Source organism: Emydura macquarii, unplaced genomic scaffold (genome assembly GCF_026122565.2).
Source record: "Emydura macquarii macquarii isolate MOO-44397 ecotype Brisbane River unplaced genomic scaffold, CSIRO-AGI_Emac_v2 contig_705, whole genome shotgun sequence".
Classification (NCBI taxonomy): domain Eukaryota; kingdom Metazoa; phylum Chordata; order Testudines; family Chelidae; genus Emydura; species Emydura macquarii.
Genome location: NW_027130842.1, coordinates 5,879,419 through 5,898,129, shown reverse-complemented (window position 1 = coordinate 5,898,129; position 18,711 = coordinate 5,879,419). Strand labels below are relative to the sequence as shown.

The 18,711-nt window shown below is 37.3% G+C and overlaps 1 protein-coding gene across 3 annotated transcripts in view; it reads right to left on the bottom strand.

Moving 5' to 3' along the window:
* VTA1 (vesicle trafficking 1) overlaps positions 1-18,711 on the bottom strand; it is a 75,903-nt gene that overhangs the window by 23,680 nt on the left and 33,512 nt on the right. For all 3 annotated transcript variants that reach the window (XM_067542338.1, XM_067542339.1, XM_067542341.1), the window contains exons 2-4: positions 17,452-17,546; positions 14,766-14,893; positions 13,480-13,555 (exon numbers count right to left, since the gene is read on the bottom strand). In XM_067542338.1, the coding sequence (XP_067398439.1) occupies positions 13,480-13,555; positions 14,766-14,893; positions 17,452-17,546 (299 nt within the window). The remainder of the gene's footprint in view (positions 1-13,479; positions 13,556-14,765; positions 14,894-17,451; positions 17,547-18,711) is intronic.

Here is an 18,711-nt window from a genome sequence, read left to right as displayed (position 1 = left end):
TAATTCTAAATTAATTTTTGTGACTTCAGAGATTAAGAAAATGCATTGATCTTCAACCTATTTTAAGAAGGATTTAGATTTTCTACTCCTCCCTCACAATGAAAAAAAAAGTTACAATAACCTTCTCTGCAATCACTTGATACCACTATAAACAATTGTTCAGGTAAATAAATCAGGGAACCAATAAAGACAAGCACTTAAATGGGATTTCAGCAAGAGGTGAAAATGTGGGAGGTCTTCAATTAATGCAACACTTTAAGATAAGGGGTAAAACAGACACCCTAGTCATCTAGTTTATTGGACAGTACTCTGTGTACTAAAAAATTATAAGTATTTTTGTAACTCTCCACACGGTGAAGAAAAAGTAAATTTTACACTTCGATAATGTCAGAAGACCATTTAATTAAGATTTCACAACTCTACTAATTCAAATAATTAATCTCTAACCAATAATATTGGTTTAATAATTTATTTTAATTATATATATTTATATAATATTTAATATTAATTATATGTATTTATATAAAATAATTAAAAATTCCAAATAGAGTCTGTACAAAAAGACAGTATAACTTAATCTAGAAGTTCTGGTTACATTAGAAAGACACTCTAAAGTTTACTTTGGTATCTTATTATGCAGCTAGAATCAACAGATGGAATAACAGCTTTGTGATATATAGCTAATTATGCTTTATCTCTGTGTATAAGAATACATGACAAAATTAACTTGTGTGTGTTACAAGGTCAATGGCAAAATACCTTCAACCACCAGAGAAATAAGAATAACATGTGTTTAACAAATATTAATATCTTCAAAAAGAGTTATTTTAAACTCTTCTAAAGAGAGAGTCTGTAGCTAGTTTTGGCAAACTGGTATTTTTTGAAGCTGGATGACTGCTGAGCAGTGAAAGTGACAAGTGAAAGTTCTTACTCAGCTGCTGGCAGCCTTTCCAATTCCATTTTCATAAAAACAGTTTGGAATTGAGAAAATAAGGTGAAGGCAAATTTAGAATGTCAATATTTTAAAATCCTTACCTTATTTTTGGACACCTTCTGTTTCTGGGAAACAGGATCTGCCAGAAAAATCCCTCATGAAGGGCCTTTACAGATTCCTGTTTTTCTCCAAAACGAATGTTGGCGTGATTAAGTGATTTAAACTATTTTTTTAAAAACACACTTCCTTTACCTTAACTTACATGGGTCTGACTTCAGCCCCTGCAAAAATGGGATCAGAATAACCTACAGAGAGAAGACAGTGAACACTCTCACTTGTCACATTTACAGTTCAGTAACTGAATCGTACATATGGGCCAAAATAAACTATAGGCACCAAAATACGTTCAAATCTAAGAGAAATTCAAACATGGTGTAAATGGGTGCAACTTCACAGAATTAAATGTAGTTCAGATCTGGTGTAAGAGGTCTACTGATATCTATATTTCAGGCATATCTTAGAACTGAGTATAATATGATAAAAAAGATTTCCCATTTACCAGAGAAGTCTTGGTCGGTTATGAAAGAAGATCAGTATGTAAGTCCACTTATTTATGGTGGGTGGAATTTTATTAGGAATGGGCCAACCACAGGTCTGGTCAGATGTGAGATTTTATTTTAGTGAATTGGACTGGATCTGTGTGTGTGTAGAAGGATTGGGGAGATTAGTGGAATAATTCTGCCAATCCAATAAATCAGAATTAGGTTTGGCAACATCCTTTTCATTCTGCTCTATGATTCACGCCAGCTTTGGAGCATGCTTTCCACTGAAGACCACATCATATTGGCAAGGTATTGCTGGTCACTGTTTATTTGGAGACCAAAAAATGAACCAATGGCAAGGCACCTGAGCTCTCAAGTTTCTGTTGTGACAATCATGGGGCTATAAGTGTCTGAGGAAGACAGCTAATCTGACACAGAGTAACCTGTACACACCTTTTAATCTATCCCTTTTGGTCCTTCCTGAGGTTTTTATTCATGATTCTGGGGAAGCAATAAATAGAGGTCCAAAGCTGTATTTTAGGAAATTCAAAGCACTATCAGTTGGGAATCAGACAGACACCAGTGACATAAAATTGAATAATACTTTTCATATTTTGACTGGTCTTTGTCTAGTTGGGTACTTGGATGGGTCAGGTAAAGGCTATGGCCTTAGTTTTTGCAGCTGGCCTGACCTGCAGAAAATGCCGTATCCTGAAGATGGACTTATTTAAGAATGTATGCAGTGTTGTTGTAGCCATGTCAGTCCCAGGATATTAGAAAGACAAGGTGGGTGAGGTACTACCTTTTATTGAACCAATTTCTGTTGTGAGACACACAAGTTTTTAAGTTTACACAGAGTTCTTCTTCAGGTGTGGGAAAGATAGGCCTGGTCTACACTATATACTTACTTCGGTGTAACTATGTCATTCAGGGTGTGAAAAATTCACACCCCCAAATGATGTAGGATACCAACCGTAACCCCCTGTGTAGGCAGCACTATGTCAACAGAAGAGCTTCTCCTACTGATATAGCTTCCCCCTCTCTCACAGGTGGTGTTATTTTCAGCTTAAAGCATCTTCAGCAGACGCACTACTGCAACGCAGTTGCATCATTGCAGCTGCTCCGATGTAAATTTGCAGTGTAGACCTGCACATACTAAGAGTGTCACAGCTAAATACAAGATTGAACAGATAATTTAGCATAAGTAGTTAGCATATATTTTAAGATACCATTCAAGGTGAAGATGCCCATTAGCACTCTCATAATCATAGGACAAAAAAGGGGGCTTAGTGGGTTGCAGATTGTTGTAATAAGCCATAAATCCACAGTCTTTATTAAGACCATGATTAGAGTCTAGCAAAGGTATGAACTTAAGTTCCCAGGCTCATCTTTTGAAAGTGTTGTGCCGGTTTCCTTTGCGGATGAGGACTGATAAGTCAGATATAGAGTGATTGCTTTTTGTGAAAAGTGTTCACCCACAGGTGATATGGTGTTTTTTGTCTTATATCATTTTCCTGTGTAAGTTCATTAGAGAGCATAGTGATTGTCTGGTTTCACCCACATAGTTGTTATTGGGGCACTTAGTGCACTGGATGAAGTACACAACATGTTATGACATGCATGTGTAGGACCCATGGATCTTGAAAGGTATGTTGTGGGGGGTGTTGATCGTTGTAGCAGTGGAAGTATGGCTGCAGGTTTTGCATCTGTTGTTCTGGCAGGGTCTGGTGCTGCTTTGAGTTGATGTACCCTGGTTTGTGGGGGATATTGCTTCTGATGATGAACTCAGCGAGGCTGGGGTGCTGTTTGAAGCCAGAAGAGAAAAGATTTCTTTCAGGATGGGGGTCCCCATCAAGTATGGATTTAGTAGTTTGATGACATCCCATATGGGTTTCATTGTGGTGTGTTAGGTGACAATTTGGTGTGATTTGAGGGGGGTTTTATGTCTGTATTGAAGCAAGTTCTCTGAGAGTATTCAGGTGGCCCATTCCACAATGCAATCTACTTTTCTGGTGGAGCGTCCTTGTTTGGTGAAGGCAGTTTTAGTGTGTTAAGGTGTATATCCTAGACTTTCTCCTCAGAACATATTCTGTGGTATATGAGTGCCTGGCTTTACATAATGAATTTCTTGGTTTGTTTTGGCTGTTTACTGGATCTGTGAAGGTAGGTGTGGTGATCCGTGGGTTTCTTGTATATAGTTGTCTGCAGGGTTCTATTGCTGAAGCTAATTGTGGTGTCAAGGATGTTGATGTTAGTGTGAGAATGTTCCAGAGAGAGTTTAATGGTTGTTGAAGTGGTGGTGGAAATCTATGAGGGAATTTAAGGCACCTGTTATTTAAAAAAGTTCATCTGGTATATTTCTCCAAGGATAAAATTCAAATAGAAATTCATGGTGATGTACAGGATACTTCCTTCTATAAATCTTTCCTGTTTATGTAAATTTACAAAGGAGAGACTTTTGAAGTTAATTTTGATCGTATATGAAGTACTAGGGTTTCCTTTATCTATCCACAATCTCTGATTTCCCCAAGCATGAGGATTTTGACAAAATGTTTACAAATCCTTGATTGCAGTGAATGCTATATCTTGAGTACTTTAATTCTATTTTAGTTGAGGATGTTGTTTTGGATAATTAACTTTTTCCTTAAAAGAACTTTCCGGGTTGTGTGGTGAGTTTTATTGCTTACACTCCCCATTCAAAATGAGAAGCTGTTTGGGATGATAGCAAACTATTTTCAACTAAAACTTTGTCTGCATGAGAAAGTTGTATTTAACTAAACCGGTTTAGAAATAGATGTAAATTGGTACAACTTGTGTTTGTAGATAAGGTCTAAGATGCCATAAGTATGTAATTGGGACACATCTGTTTTCTTCTTTTCAACTAGATTGTAATGAAGAGGTTCTCTACTCTCCCAGTATTTGGTTGTGATTTAGATGAGCAAAAGCATGGCGGAAATATAATTCAAGCAAGGATTGAGTGGAAGCCTTGACAGAGTAGCAGGGAAGATGTTTTCCTCTATTGTTGAAAGTTTTTCCACATTATATTCAAAAGGGCTGCATTTGAGACGCATTTGGATCCTCAAGTGGCATACCTATATCCAAGTGAACATTATGAATATCCCTAGCTAGATAGTGATTATGTCATATCTAGATTTTGCCATGGTTATCTAATGCCTTTATTCTCTAGAATGGATTACTGCAATGAACTTTATCCTGGGACTCCCACTGAAGACCACTTGGAAAGCTTCAGCTAATAAGACAATGAGGCTATCCAGCTGTTTAGCAATATTAGCTGCAGACAGCATGTCAACATCAGCTCATCAGCTATATTGCTTTCCTATTAAATTTGAATCAGAAAGTAAGGTGCTGGCTTTGGTCTACAGAGCTTTATATGGGTTTTCCTTATTACTTAAGAGATTGCCACTTTCCCCATGAACCACCATAACAGCTGAAATCAGCTCAAGTGCATCAGCTAATAGTCCCCAGATTTAGTCATCAGGGATCTAGTGTCATGATATTCTCAGTCAGGAAAAGGTCCTTGACTCACTTCTTCCACTTCTCTGACCATAACAGAATCTGATGACTTTTAAGACAACCCAAGATTAATCTTTTAACAGGCTTTTGCCTGAAGGTTGCTGGTAGTGGGCAAATGAGTGGTTACCTTATTTGACTTTTTGGGTAAAAACCATATATTAAATTTTGTGCACATGCCCAGGAGCTTTGAGAATGGGCATATTTTACCAACATTCTCCTAGTAAATAAATAGGAAGTCACATAACTCAAAAGTATAGGTCTTGAGAATGTTATTTTTAGAGAAGTATGTGGCTCAATGTTAATAGCCTCTGCCTTCCTTTGTCTTGTTTCCAATACCACAACTATTTTTTGTCAGAAGTATTTTACAAGTGTTAATTAAGGCGGGGTTAAGAGGAAATACGATATGCCTAAGGATATAGCACATAATAGTTTTCACATATTAAATCACCATTTCAATTATGTTTTATCCATAACATGTCATTAATGGGCTGGAGTAAAAATATAACCACCGTCCCCCCAAAACAAGAAACATATGAATTATAATACAAAAGGCATGTTAACGCAATAATAGGAATTCAGGCACTACTTGTAATTTCTTTTCAAACTTTACTTCCTTAGATCTAATTCTAAATAATTAACCTGAACCTGTATTTTTCACCGATTCTACTCCTAACTAGGAGCTATGCAAATGTCAAAGTCAATAGCAGCAATGCATATATCCAAGGGCATAAGTCTTTTTTAGTTGCCTCCACAGGCATAGAAGTGTCTAGTTAAGCAAAAGTGAAAGTCAGTGAAGATATTAATTAAATAGCTAAGATGTATTGGAACTTCTTTCTACTTTCTCAACCTTTAATAAAATATCTTCAGCAATTCTGTAAAGCAGAAAGCTCTAAAACATTTACTGAAAATGAGTTCAGTATTAGTTTATATCTATAGATAAAAACCATCATTAACACTTTATACATAGGTTTATAAACTGGTATGAGATTATATCTAATGTGTAATTCTGAAAGTTTTTCCCACAGATAAGGTTATTACTAAACATTTAACTAAACATTACGTAAAAAGACTAATGTAATCAAATGGAACGCTGAAGATTCATTATTCTGAGCTAGTATTACAATGCTAACAGCTCCTGTTCATAGATTCAGGAATCTACCATTTAAACAACTTGAAGCTATAGGACACATCCTTCTGGGAAAAACAAAACAAAACAACTCTGCTCAGTGGAACATTGTGCATGTTTTGACAGAGGTCACTGTCCAGTTTGCAACAGATGTTCTGAAGCAACAAGGAAAAACTTTTAAAAAAAGATATAATTTCTCTCAAAGGGCTTAGAATTAACCAAATTTACTGATGATGCTTTTTACTGCAAAAATCTATGTTTTTGACATTGTTTCCATAAACCTCACAAAATGAGCAAAAGAAAATGCCACCTTTGTAGAAATGACACCTACAGGAATTTTTGCATAGACCACTCTAAACAGCGACTAGAGAATGTATTTATCATTCCTACAGAGAACATTCAGTTCAGGTAAGTGTACTGAAAAATCAGACTCTAAAGACTACTTTTAAAGGGAATTTCTTTCCTGATTCTGATTTACAAGACACCTTGAAGTTAATCTAAAAAAGAATTGTGAGGGTTTGTGGGCATAGAGTTAGACACTGTGTGACTGTTGCTCTGGATGCACATTCACAATCAAAGTCTATCCGTTCAGTTCTGACGACTTGAAGGCTTTTTTCATAAAGGGACCTTCAGGATTGTTTCTCCTTCTATGAGGATTATTACTTCTCCTGATATGAGTGTTCTCACAGACTCAGATTTTAAGGCCAGGAGGAACCATTAGATCATCTAGTCTGACCTCCTGTACATATCACAGGCCATTAACTTTCACCCAGTTATATCGGCATTGAGCCCAATAACTTGTGTTTGACTACAGCTTAACTTACAAAAAGGCATCCAGTTTTTATCTGAAGACATCAAGCTACGGAGAATTCACTGCTACCCTTGGCAGTTTGTTTCACTGGTAAATAACACTCATTGCTAAAAATTCAAAATTTCTTATTTGAATTTGTCTGGCCACTGCTTCCAGATATTTGTTCTTGTTATGCTTTTTCTCTACTAGATTAAAGAGCTTTTTTGCTACCCAATAGCATCCACCTGTGAAAGTACCTACCTATAATGCTGTAATCAAATCATGTCTCAATCTTCTTTTTGATACACTAAACAGATTGAACTCATTTTTTCCAGCCCTCAAATAGTTTTCTACCTCTTTTCTGCATCCTCTCCAATTTTTCCAACAGCCTTTTTAAAATGTGGAATATGCAATATTCCAGTATCAGCCTCACAAATGTCATATATAGACTTACAATCACATCCTTACTTCTACTCCGTTTATACATCCACAGATCTCATTAGTTCTTTTTGTCACAGCATCACACTGGGAGCTCATGTTCATTTGCCTGTCCCCTATGACCTCTACATTGTTTTCAGAATCACTTATTTCCAAGATACAGTCCCTCATTCTTTAGGCATGGCCTGCATCCTTTCTTCCTAGATGTATAACTTTGCATTCAGCTACACAAAAAATCCACATATTGTTTGACTGAGCCCAGCAATCCAGATCATTCTGGGTGACTGCCCCCTCCTAATTATTAGTTACTATTCCACTAAAATTTGCAGATGAGACAAAGATTATCAACAATAATTTTATATTTACTTCCATCTCATTGATGGAAATTGAGCCTAGTACCTACCCTTGCAAACCCCACTAGAAACACCCCTGTTCAGCGATGATTACCCATTGACAATTACTTTGAGATATGTCAATTATCCAGTTCTTAATCCATTTTAAAATGCTCTATTGATACTATATCATGCTATTTTAAAAACCAGAATATTGTGTGGTACTGAGTAAATCACCATACAAAAGTCTATCAACTAAACTTGCAAAATCATTAGAAAATGACAAAAGGTTTGTTTGAAATGGCCTATTTCCCATAAAAACCATGCTAACTGGAATTAATAATATTCTTATGTTTTAATTCTTTATCAATCAAATAAGTCTCAGCTCTTCTATTATTTTGCCCAGGATGGATTTCAGGCTATCCAGCCTATAGTAACCCCCAGGGTCATACTGTTTGCACTTTTTGAATATTGGAAACTTTATTATTCTTCCTATCTTCTGGAATTTCCCTGGTTTTCCAAAATTTACTAAATATTAACATCAGTGGGCCACAGATCTTTTCAACCAATCCTTTTAGGACTCTTGTGTGCAAGTTATCCAGGTCTATGGACTTAAAAATATTTATCCCTAGTCTAACATGTCTAACATCCTTAGTTACAAATGGACTGGAAAGTATTTCATCTGACATGAGGTCATCATCCCACTTTTTTCCAAACACAGAACATTATTTATTGAACACTTCTACTTTCTCTACATCATTAAGAATTTTACCCATCTCCATCTAATATGCTATTGCTAGGATTTCTTTTGTTCTTAATATATTTAACTTCTTCTTATTGTCCTTAACCCTTCCAGACATAGATTTCCCCCATCTTTAGCTTCCTTCATCAGTTTTCTGCACTACATACCTTCTCATTTATACTGATTGCTCTCTACTCCCCTCCTCCCCCTTTTCTATTTGTTATATACTGCCTTTTTATTTCTAATTGCTGCCCCTTCACTTTGCCACTAAACCAGGATGGGCTTCTTTTGGAGTTCTCCACATGAACTGCATCTTCAGGTCTGGGAGCAATAGTAGTATAAACAAAACAGATTGCTAGATAGAAAGAATGCAAGATTCTTAAAATCCAGCTGGGCGCTAACATTTTGTTTTGGAAAAAAAAAACTACTTGTTTACTATTTGCTTTATGTGAGGGTGGAAGGGAACAATTATGTCTTGTACTAGGAGGACCAGATGGACCTTGAATACTGGCTCCACCAGCATTGCTTCTTCCATATCATCCAAATATAAGAAGTACAGTTGTTCCTCTTTTCAATATTTAGAACTCTCTTTTCACTACAGCTGCATGTCTGGTATGCCCTGCTGCCATTTAAATTAGTCCATTTTCCAGTTAATTCTCTTCCCACCGTTTTCTTCTCCTCATCTAGTACGTAGTATCTCATTTTCTGATGGGTTCTGAAAGGATGCAGGGACTGTTTAGGTATGGACTGAACAGAGCTTTGAGTGTCCAGCAGGAACCTAACTGGATGCATTTGAAGAAACAGATGTTGGTGTTCTGGCATGAGATTTCACTGGCAGGAGGGGGTCCTGGCAGCAGAGACTCCTTTTCCTCTTCCTACCAAACCTGGAATGTGTGAGAAGCCTTCTTGACAGCTTTCCCTTATAGCCAGCCTGACAACTGAAGTCACAGGCAGGGCTGGGGCGATGCTTGCGCTCTCTTTTCAGCCCCTGAGCAGATGAAACTGTGTAACCTGAGTCCTGTGGGAGACTTGGGGGTAGGGGAGGGGCTTGAGGACAACTGGAAATGTGAATCTACGGGGGCTAGAGTCTTTGCAGCCCTCCTGAGCAGTTACCTTGCATCTGGGTGCTTCTACTTTTCAGCTTTCTCTGAATGCTGGGATTCTTTAGATTCTGACACCTCTATTCCTCGCTCCTCTTTCTTGGGCTGGAGCGCACTCACAGTTTCCAGGCTAAGAGACCCTAAAATGTCTAGCTGATAGGAGATTGGTCATGTGAGTAACTAAGGTCTGGAACCCTTGGTGGAATCAGTCATGTTGGCTCCCAGCTAAGAATGTATAGTTTACTTTGGCTCAAGAGCTCAAAGATTTTAAGTCCCTCACGTGATTCTTCAGAAAATGTCTTTGGCCTTTCTTATACCTCAGAGGCCTTCGCTCTTTATTCTTTTATATGCAGTGTTGTAGCCATTTCAGTCCCAGGATATTAGACAGAAAAGACAGATGAAGTAATAACTTTTATTGGACCAACTTCTGTTGAAGAGAGAGACAAGTTTTAGAGCTTACACAAAACTCTTCTTCAGGTCACGAGCTTTAAGGCCAAATGAATCTTTCATGGAGTCTGAAAGACAGTTTAGACTTTACATATTGGGATGTGACATAAAAAGATGTAATTGATTTCCACCAAGCACCAGGATTATATAAGATTAAAAACTGCAATTTGAACAGTTTTGGTTAGTTCTGATGAGTTGCAGGCCAGATGGTAATATAACACTTGGAATCAAGGTTCATGTGTGAAAGCACCTTTGTCTACCAAGCTCTTTAAGAGATTCATTCAGCTTTCATGGATATTCTTCCATGGGATTAAGTCCTAACTGAGGCTAAATCCCTTCTCCTAACTAGCATAGCTGGGCTAAGATCGGGGGGGAGGGGCGGGGGAGGGACGACGACACACGACACAGCTGACCACTATGAACTATCTTTGAGAAAGATCAGAGCAAGCATCATTCTATTCTGAACCCTCTAGTCAGAGTTATAGCAGTGGTGCGTCCAACCTGAATATTTTTGACATTTGGATAGGTTCTATTCCACTCCCATTCAGAACATCTGACATTAGTTTTTTCATAAATACTACAAGACCACATGTCCTTCTGCTGCTGGGACAGCAAGTGCTTTAACATTTCAGCACCTTATTTTGATCTTCCAGGTATTCTGAGCTGCCTTTGACTAGATCTGAATTCTGCCAGTGCTGGTCTGCAATAGCTTTCCTTTTATCTTACTGTCCAAAGATTTAAACCTTTTCATCACATTTTCTATCAGGACTCTAATTTAGTTAATTCTGCAAGAAATCCCTTCAGTTTTATTTTCCAGAAAGGAAATAGCAGAACATGAAACATCTTGTTTAGACTTTATCTGCTCCATTATGTCCAGACTAAATCTCCAGCAGCAAGAGTAAGCAAGATCAGGTGACTTTACAACTGGCAGACATCCTTACTTTAAAATAGTCCTGGTGGCTGTTCTCATTTTTATTCATCAAGCATACTGTCATCCCATTCAGCCCATTCTGAAGTCTTTGTCTGAATAAAAAAAAATCTGCTCTAAAAAGCTGCTAAAACTAAATCGACTTTAGTTACTTTCAGTTTTTAGTCTAGAATTGGCTTTCCAGAAACTAGCCCTGGTGGTGCTCAACTTGCTTATAAAGGGACAATTTGTAACATTAGTAGTACATTTGTGAACAGAACTTCGGTATTTGTTGACACCAAACATCACTTTTTTTTAAAAGATATCTATTTGCTGGACCATAAAAATTTCTATTGTAGTTTAAACTATATATAGTGCAACCTAAATTATTAGTGGTGAGATAAATGGGAGGAGGAAGAGGACTTAGGCCTGGTCTACACTGGCAACGGAGGTTGACGTAATGCCTCTTACATTGACCCCTAAAGTATGCACCTTCACTGGCACGTAAGTTCCGTCGATTTAAAGCACGGTAAAAGTCGACCTAATAAAACCATCTCTGTAAGTGGCGTAGCGCTGAATTCGAATTCCATTGGTCCAATTTCCATCAGTGTAGGCAGAGCACAATGTAAATAGACGCCATTGGCCTCCAGGAGGTATCCCATAATGCCCTGTTGTGACCGCTCTGGACATCACGCTCTGCTGTAACGTGGTCACGTACACAGGAAAAAGTTCCTCTCCTCAAGCCCCGCGAAACTTTGAATTTCCATTTCCGGTTTAGACAGAGTGGAGAGAGCTTTGTCGCTGAACTGCTCATGGCTACTACACGGCCCAAACGCGCTCCAGCTTGGAATCTACTAGAGGTCTTGGATCTCATCGGTCTGTGGGGCAAAGGGTCTGTTCCGGCCCAGCTCTGAGCCAGCAAAAGAAATTTAGATATATACGAGAAGATATCTCGTGGCATGTTGGAAAAGGGGTACAGCAGGGATGCGCAGTAGTGCTGTGTTAAGATCAAAGAGCTGAGGCAGGCTTATCAGAAAACTAGAGAAGCTAACAGCTGTTCTGACTCCTCGTCCAAAACATGCCGCTTTTACGAGGAGCTGCATGCAATTCTTGGCGGGGGACCCCATCCCTGTGCCACCACGCAGCATTGATACCTCCAAAGAATCCCAGTCTAGGATGAATGAAGAGGACTCTATGGATATGGACGAGCAGGATGAGGATGAGGAGAGCAGGGTGTTTGACAGCAGGGTATCCATTCTCCCTGAGAGCCAGGACCTGTTGGTTACCCTAGAGCAGTCCAGCCACACAAGACAGCAGGACTGATTGAGATGCAGGGGAAGGCACATCTGGTAAGTGTGTGTGGCAAATCTTTTTTTTGTGGTTATGTCCCCAGTCCAGCTTCTTAAAAGGAGTTTGTTTTTTTGAGGGGAGGGTCTTACTGGGTGGTGACAAATTTCAGTGGAGGGTTACTCCCGGAACAGACTGTTTATGTGCAGAGGTATGCTCCGAGAATACTCTGTGGATATCTCAAGGAAACTTTCATGTAGGTAATCTGTTAACCTTTGCAGAAGGTTTCTGGGGAGGACAGCCTTATTTCTCCTGCCACAGTAGAATATTTTTCCCCACCACTCTGCTATTGAATGAGCAGGCATCGTTACGGAACACAGCATAGCAGTATAAGGGCCAGGCCTATACCCTGATGCTTGCAGCAAATCTTCCCTTTCTGCCTGCGTTACCTTCAGGAGATTGATATTACACATGGTCACCTAGGGAAGATGGTGTAAGTTTAAAGTACCTGACCAATAACCATTTTATTCCTCTGCCATGGATGAGGTCCCTGGGCGCCTCCCCAAGACTATTCCTAGTCCTTGTTGCAATGGGCATTATGGATCAGGACACTGGCTGCCCTATGTTTTCTGCCGCTACAATTCACCCACAGTGTCCTCTAATCTGTTCTATCTCCTCCCAAACCAGTCTTTGGCATGTTACAGGGGAGCCCGGTGATCCCTCTCCTTGCTCAAGTGTGGACTGCAGATTTTAGTGCTAATGAAGCCTCTCTATAACAGATGCAAGGGTCCCTTGCTTACCATGTCTGTAATGTCAGACATTGTGATGTGATGTGGTGCGACTTCTAAAATTCAGCAAGGGAAGCTGATTTGAAGTAAATCGACTTCAGTCTGCAGCGTAGACATACCCTTAGGCTCTCCCATTTTCCCTCCTCAGTTCCCACGGTGACTCCTCCCTCTAGCTAGTGCAATATTTCATTTCCACGTAAATACATGGCATATTCATTACTAACTGATAAATATTTGTGCAGGTATAACATTTCTGTGTGTAAAGGACAATAATAAACACAATCTGTATATTGCACCTATGTAGGAAATACTGAATGTGATTCCCTCTAGATCCTGTGATCACAATAGTGAAGCTGTAGATGGTAATAACATCCATCTACAGTGACGTTCACAATTAACAGCTAACATACTCAGAGCCAAATGGTACAACAAAGCTTTAACAGACTAAAACCATGTCTTTGTGTCATGGCTGGAAAGAAGCAATTGATATACTGTATACCTGTGTAACTTACCTCTTCAGTGAGCTCCCCAAATACCGACAGAACATCCATCAGGAGACTTGCAGTATAAAAGGACTTTATCATGTTTCTACAACAAGCAAACATTGTGCTAACTTTAGTTTCTTAAGCTGAATATCCTTAGTATCAGGTTTTAAAGGTTAGCATTTTTAGGCCTAAAAATCTCTAAAAAGTAGATCAATTCACATCTTAGTTTTAAAATTTTTCATTGAAGTCAGGCATGCACTCATTTTTTTCAACTAGTTTAATTTGATAGGCCTACACAAGTATTATTTTAAGAATACACTTTTAAAACAATAACAAAGACAAATAGAATAAGGAAGCATTTGACCATAGCAATATTAAGAATTTTGCTTATTACTGTTGATCTTCAAAAATGAGCTAATGGGACACTATGAACTTAAAAATCATATGATGTAATCCCTTCTTTCAAATTTCTTATCTTTGCTACTAACACTATATATTAAAACGAAAATAATTTTAGAATCTCACTTACTTATCACTATTTGAACTTTGATGTTTCTCTCAGCTTGGACAATGAAAAGTAATTATATCAGTTTCACTTTTGTTTATACTCAATTTCACTAACTTTAACTCTATCATAACCCTGTATTTTCAAACACCACAGGAAAATGTTTGTTAAAAAACAACTGTCACTGAAATTTAAAATAAATTAACTTAGTTTAATAACTTTTTTCCCCACAATATTTGGATTTAGGGATACATTTTAATTGACAATGCCCCTTTAACTATAAGGCAAAACAGAGATTTTTCAAAACTGATCTGGAATTTTGTTCTGTAGATGCTAATTTGTAGAACATTCTAACGTATTTTCATAAAAATACTTAGCCCATTTTTATCATTCTCTAGTAATCCCAATAAATCAAACCACATTACTGTGATTTTAGTAAGGTGTCATCATAGATGATATTTTAGTAGTACAGAAGTAGAAATGGATGATTCAGTATTGGCGTCAGAATTCCCTATTCTTAGGTCAACACAAGGCTGTCTTCAAAATGAGGTTCATAATTTGTCAACACAATAAGACAAGGCTGATAGCCATCAGAGATGGTAGCCATTTTATAATGGTAGCCATAAGGGGCAGTGATAAATAGATTATAAAAAATTACCAAGAAAAATGAGTGGATAAGAATGCAATGTTTTTCCATAAATCAAGAAAGGACAGAGTGTGGATATTTGAGTTTCTGGATTCTAGATTTATTACTTAGGTAATAAAGACAAAAGATACTTTCAGCCATTTACTTTCATTCTTCACTTACTTGTGAAATCGCCCAGCTCTATCTTCATTGTCTGCATATAGAAACATTTTCAAAGCATAATTCTCCACATGGGCACAGCCAACTATTTCCTGAGTAATAGCTTCATTCTCACCCAACTGCTTTTTCATCTGAAGCAAGTTAAAAATACATATCTGGTTACTTACTAGCTCCTAGCAATTGAATTGCAAGGACACAGGATCAATTTGCTAATTCAAAACAATCCAGATGCAATTAAACAGACACGATTCATAACTTTACTTCAGTTTCTTATAATATGACAGAGCACAGCCTTTTGGGGAGAAAAATTATGAACTAATAGCTCTGAATTGTGTGTATTAAGATAGAAGCATTCTTCACAATGGTCTTTAGAAATATAGAAAGAAACATGCATACATGCTGCTGTGAAGGAATAGCTAGAATACATCATTTTTTCCACTATCTGAAAGACTGTACGATGTTCTGAACTCTGAGTAAGGATTGAACAGTATCCAATTTATAATATAATGTGTGCTTCATAGAATCACACTGTAGATCAGTGTTACTATATATTTCCTCTCTTACAAAGCATTTTTGTGCTGCACATTATAGTAGTTAATAAAAACACAGATCTAATGAAAAGGGAGTCCCTGCTCTAACCTGACTGTTCTAGTGACCTAAAGATTTATTGGCATGCTCAGTCTAAGCAGTGCATTGCAATTCAAAGACCTCTTTTCAAAGATGTTACTGAGTACAAGAAGCCTCAGGTTTCCTAATAAAAATCAGTAAAGAAAATAACACTAGAACAGTTACAACAGGTAGATTTAGGGCTCCTGAATAGACTTACTGTTTGCATTTAAAGAAATCTCAGTTTATCCTTATAGAACAAAAAACAGGACTACATGTGACACTAACATCCAACTTCTGTACTGCCTAAAGTTGTAAAGGCAACTTTGAATGGTAGTCTATTTTTTTCAAAAAGAGTATACATGAACAAAGTTGAATTTTACAGGCTAGACAACCATCATATTAGGAACACCTATAGCAATATAAAAAGCACACAGAAAGTACCCAAAACAGCCATTTGAGAGTTTTAGCACTGAAATATAAACATTACAGCAAACAGTACTTTTTCTTTACAAAAATATATTAAACATGATCTTAATAGCTATGTTACAAAACAACTGGTATTTGAGAAAGCTTAATTTTCTTCAGTGAATTTATCATTATTTGTAAGCAATTTTATCAGACTTATATTTGACCTAAAACACACAAACTTGTGGTTACTACTTCTATTTACTGAAGATGAATTCTGTTCATTTCATACAGATTTCCTTGTACAAGATTTTCCATATAATGAGGCCATTTTAATAAAGAAACAGATATTCAAAAGCTCAAATGGCACACAGGTGCCTAACTCATCATAAGTCAATCGGAGTTAGGTGCCTAAAGCTGTGCCTTTGAAATTCTCCCCCAAAAAGCATTCCAGTACTGAGATTGAACATTATGTATTAAATCAAGGTTTATCATTCAAACCTAAAACCATGCACAATGGATCTACTTGACCAGAACCATTTAAGATAATACAATTATCAGATGCAAAAGACATAGCCACACAAAATATGTAAAAATATTTTATAATGCCATCATCTTCTGTCTCTCGATACAAGAATGATGTCTGCCAGCCAATCCGTGCTCTTCCCAATTTGTTGGGTCAATGCCTACCTTCTTAAGATATACTTTCAGGGTGTCCTTGTAGTGTGCTCTCTGTCCCCAGTGGATCCTCTTACCATGACTAGGTTGAGAAAAGGGGACTTGCTTCAGAAGATAACAGCCACCCGCACACAATGACCAGCCCAGCAAAGCTGATGTTTCATAATCTTCGCCTCAACACTGGTGATGTTAGCTGCAGAGAGAATGCTGGCATTGGTGCGACGGTGTTCCCATCTGATACAGAGAATCTTCCTAAAGCAGTGCTGTTGGTACCACTCCAGATGCTTAACATGGCTTTGATATGTAATCCATGTTTCGCACCCATAAAGAACAGTGGGGATGACTACTGCATTGTAGAACAGGTTCTTAGTTTCCATCGACAGATCTCTGTCAATAAAGAGCAACTTTCTGTAGGATACACTTGCACGACAGATCCTATGTTCAATCTCCACATCAAGCTTGTCTGTCCAGGGGAGGTGGCTAACAAGGTAAATGAAGAGCTTGGAAAGAGATTTCTCCCAGAAAGACATTTAGGGTCAGATTTTCAAAAGCAGTCAGTATTGGGCTAACCACATCCACTGATGTCAATGGTAAATCTCTAATTGATTTCAACGGGAGAAGAGATAGGTCATCAATGAGCACTTTTAAAAATCCTATCTTTTGGACATCTGATTTCTTAGTAGTGTTTAAATAAAGTATTATTGTAATATGTGTACTCCATATGGATTTTTATGATAAACATTTTGTTTGCATTAGTTTGCAGTTAGGTATGTATAACCCTTTACCCTTATGTAGATCCTTTACCACTTTCAATCCTCCTGCCACCTAATTTTAAAACAATACATTTCAACAAGTAAACAGTATGCTTGCACTTATGTTTGTTCCATTAATGCTAAGGGAAAGACAATTCCAATTGTTTAAAGATGACTTTTAAAAAGTGAGGTAGTAGCAGATATTCTAATAGTATAACAAAAAAAATAAAATAAAATCTACTTACAGCTTCCAACTGATCCATCAGTTTGGATAAAAATTTGCGGCACTCTGGGGTTTTACTGTCAAGCTTCATCCCAGTCTGCATAGCATACAAACGGCCTTTAAAGGAGAGAAAATATTAAAAGGTCAGTGATGAACTCTGTGTGTGTGTATGTGTGCGCGAACCAAAAACCAGATATTCTGAAGAACAATTTCATTTTTTCATTGTTAAATCATAACTCTAACCCTTTACAGTGTTCAGATACGTTCATTACTGCAGATTTAAGGCAAACTGGATTCTGCACAAATTTATGCATGTGCTTCACTTTTTGCATTGTGAGTACTCCATTGATTTCAATCAGTAAGTTTTTTGCAGTATTGGGGTCTAAAACGTAACTATTATGAAGCATCTGTCAAACATCATTCTTATTTCATCTCCTTTTGGTATAACAGCTTATCAGAATTAGAGTGAAAATTAGAGTTATACATCCATTTTCCTCATTAATATGCTCTCTTTTTGAAAGAAAAGTGTATGTCAGGAGTTGATCACCAGAAACTAATAGGTTTAAAGTTCAAATTTTTGTTCTAATAATTTTAAGTGATTTTTTTTTAAATCCTGATTTAAAAGGATTAAATTTAAAGTTTCACAGGTGTAACCAATCTGTCTAATTTTAATATTTTTGGAATTTAAATTTAAGAATTTTCATTTTGTATTCTCAAATGCAGATCTCTATCCAGAGAAGTATTTTGAAGATACTGTGAAGTGAAGCAGAGGGGGAACTTAAGACAAGGAAGACAGTAATAGCAAGAAATTTACAATCCCAAATCTGTCACTCTTTCCCAGCCCTCCCCCATCCATCTAAAAATTTCTCTCTTCTGATGTTTTACACTCCTCCAGTTTCCTGCATGTCAAACTTTTTCTCCAGAGCTAGCTAACTATCTATTCTCCTTCAGCCATACCCTCTCCATTCCTTCCCTTACTTGAATTGGGGTCTTGTATCTCTTCAGTTTGTCTAAAGTCTGTTTTCAGCTACAAGCTCTAATTATACCATTCTATGTTTTAAGCACAGTATAAATGTATGGTGCTATATAAATGGTTAATAACTCTAATACCATAATTACCAATATGCCATATTGCTACATGAATACAATCACAAGTCCATCATAATTTTCACAGTATTCTACAGATGATCAATTTAGCAAATTCACAAACTATCTTCTCAAAACTTTACTTGGTTCCCTGCTAAAAAGTCTTTGTGTCATGTCATAGGACATTTTTAATTAC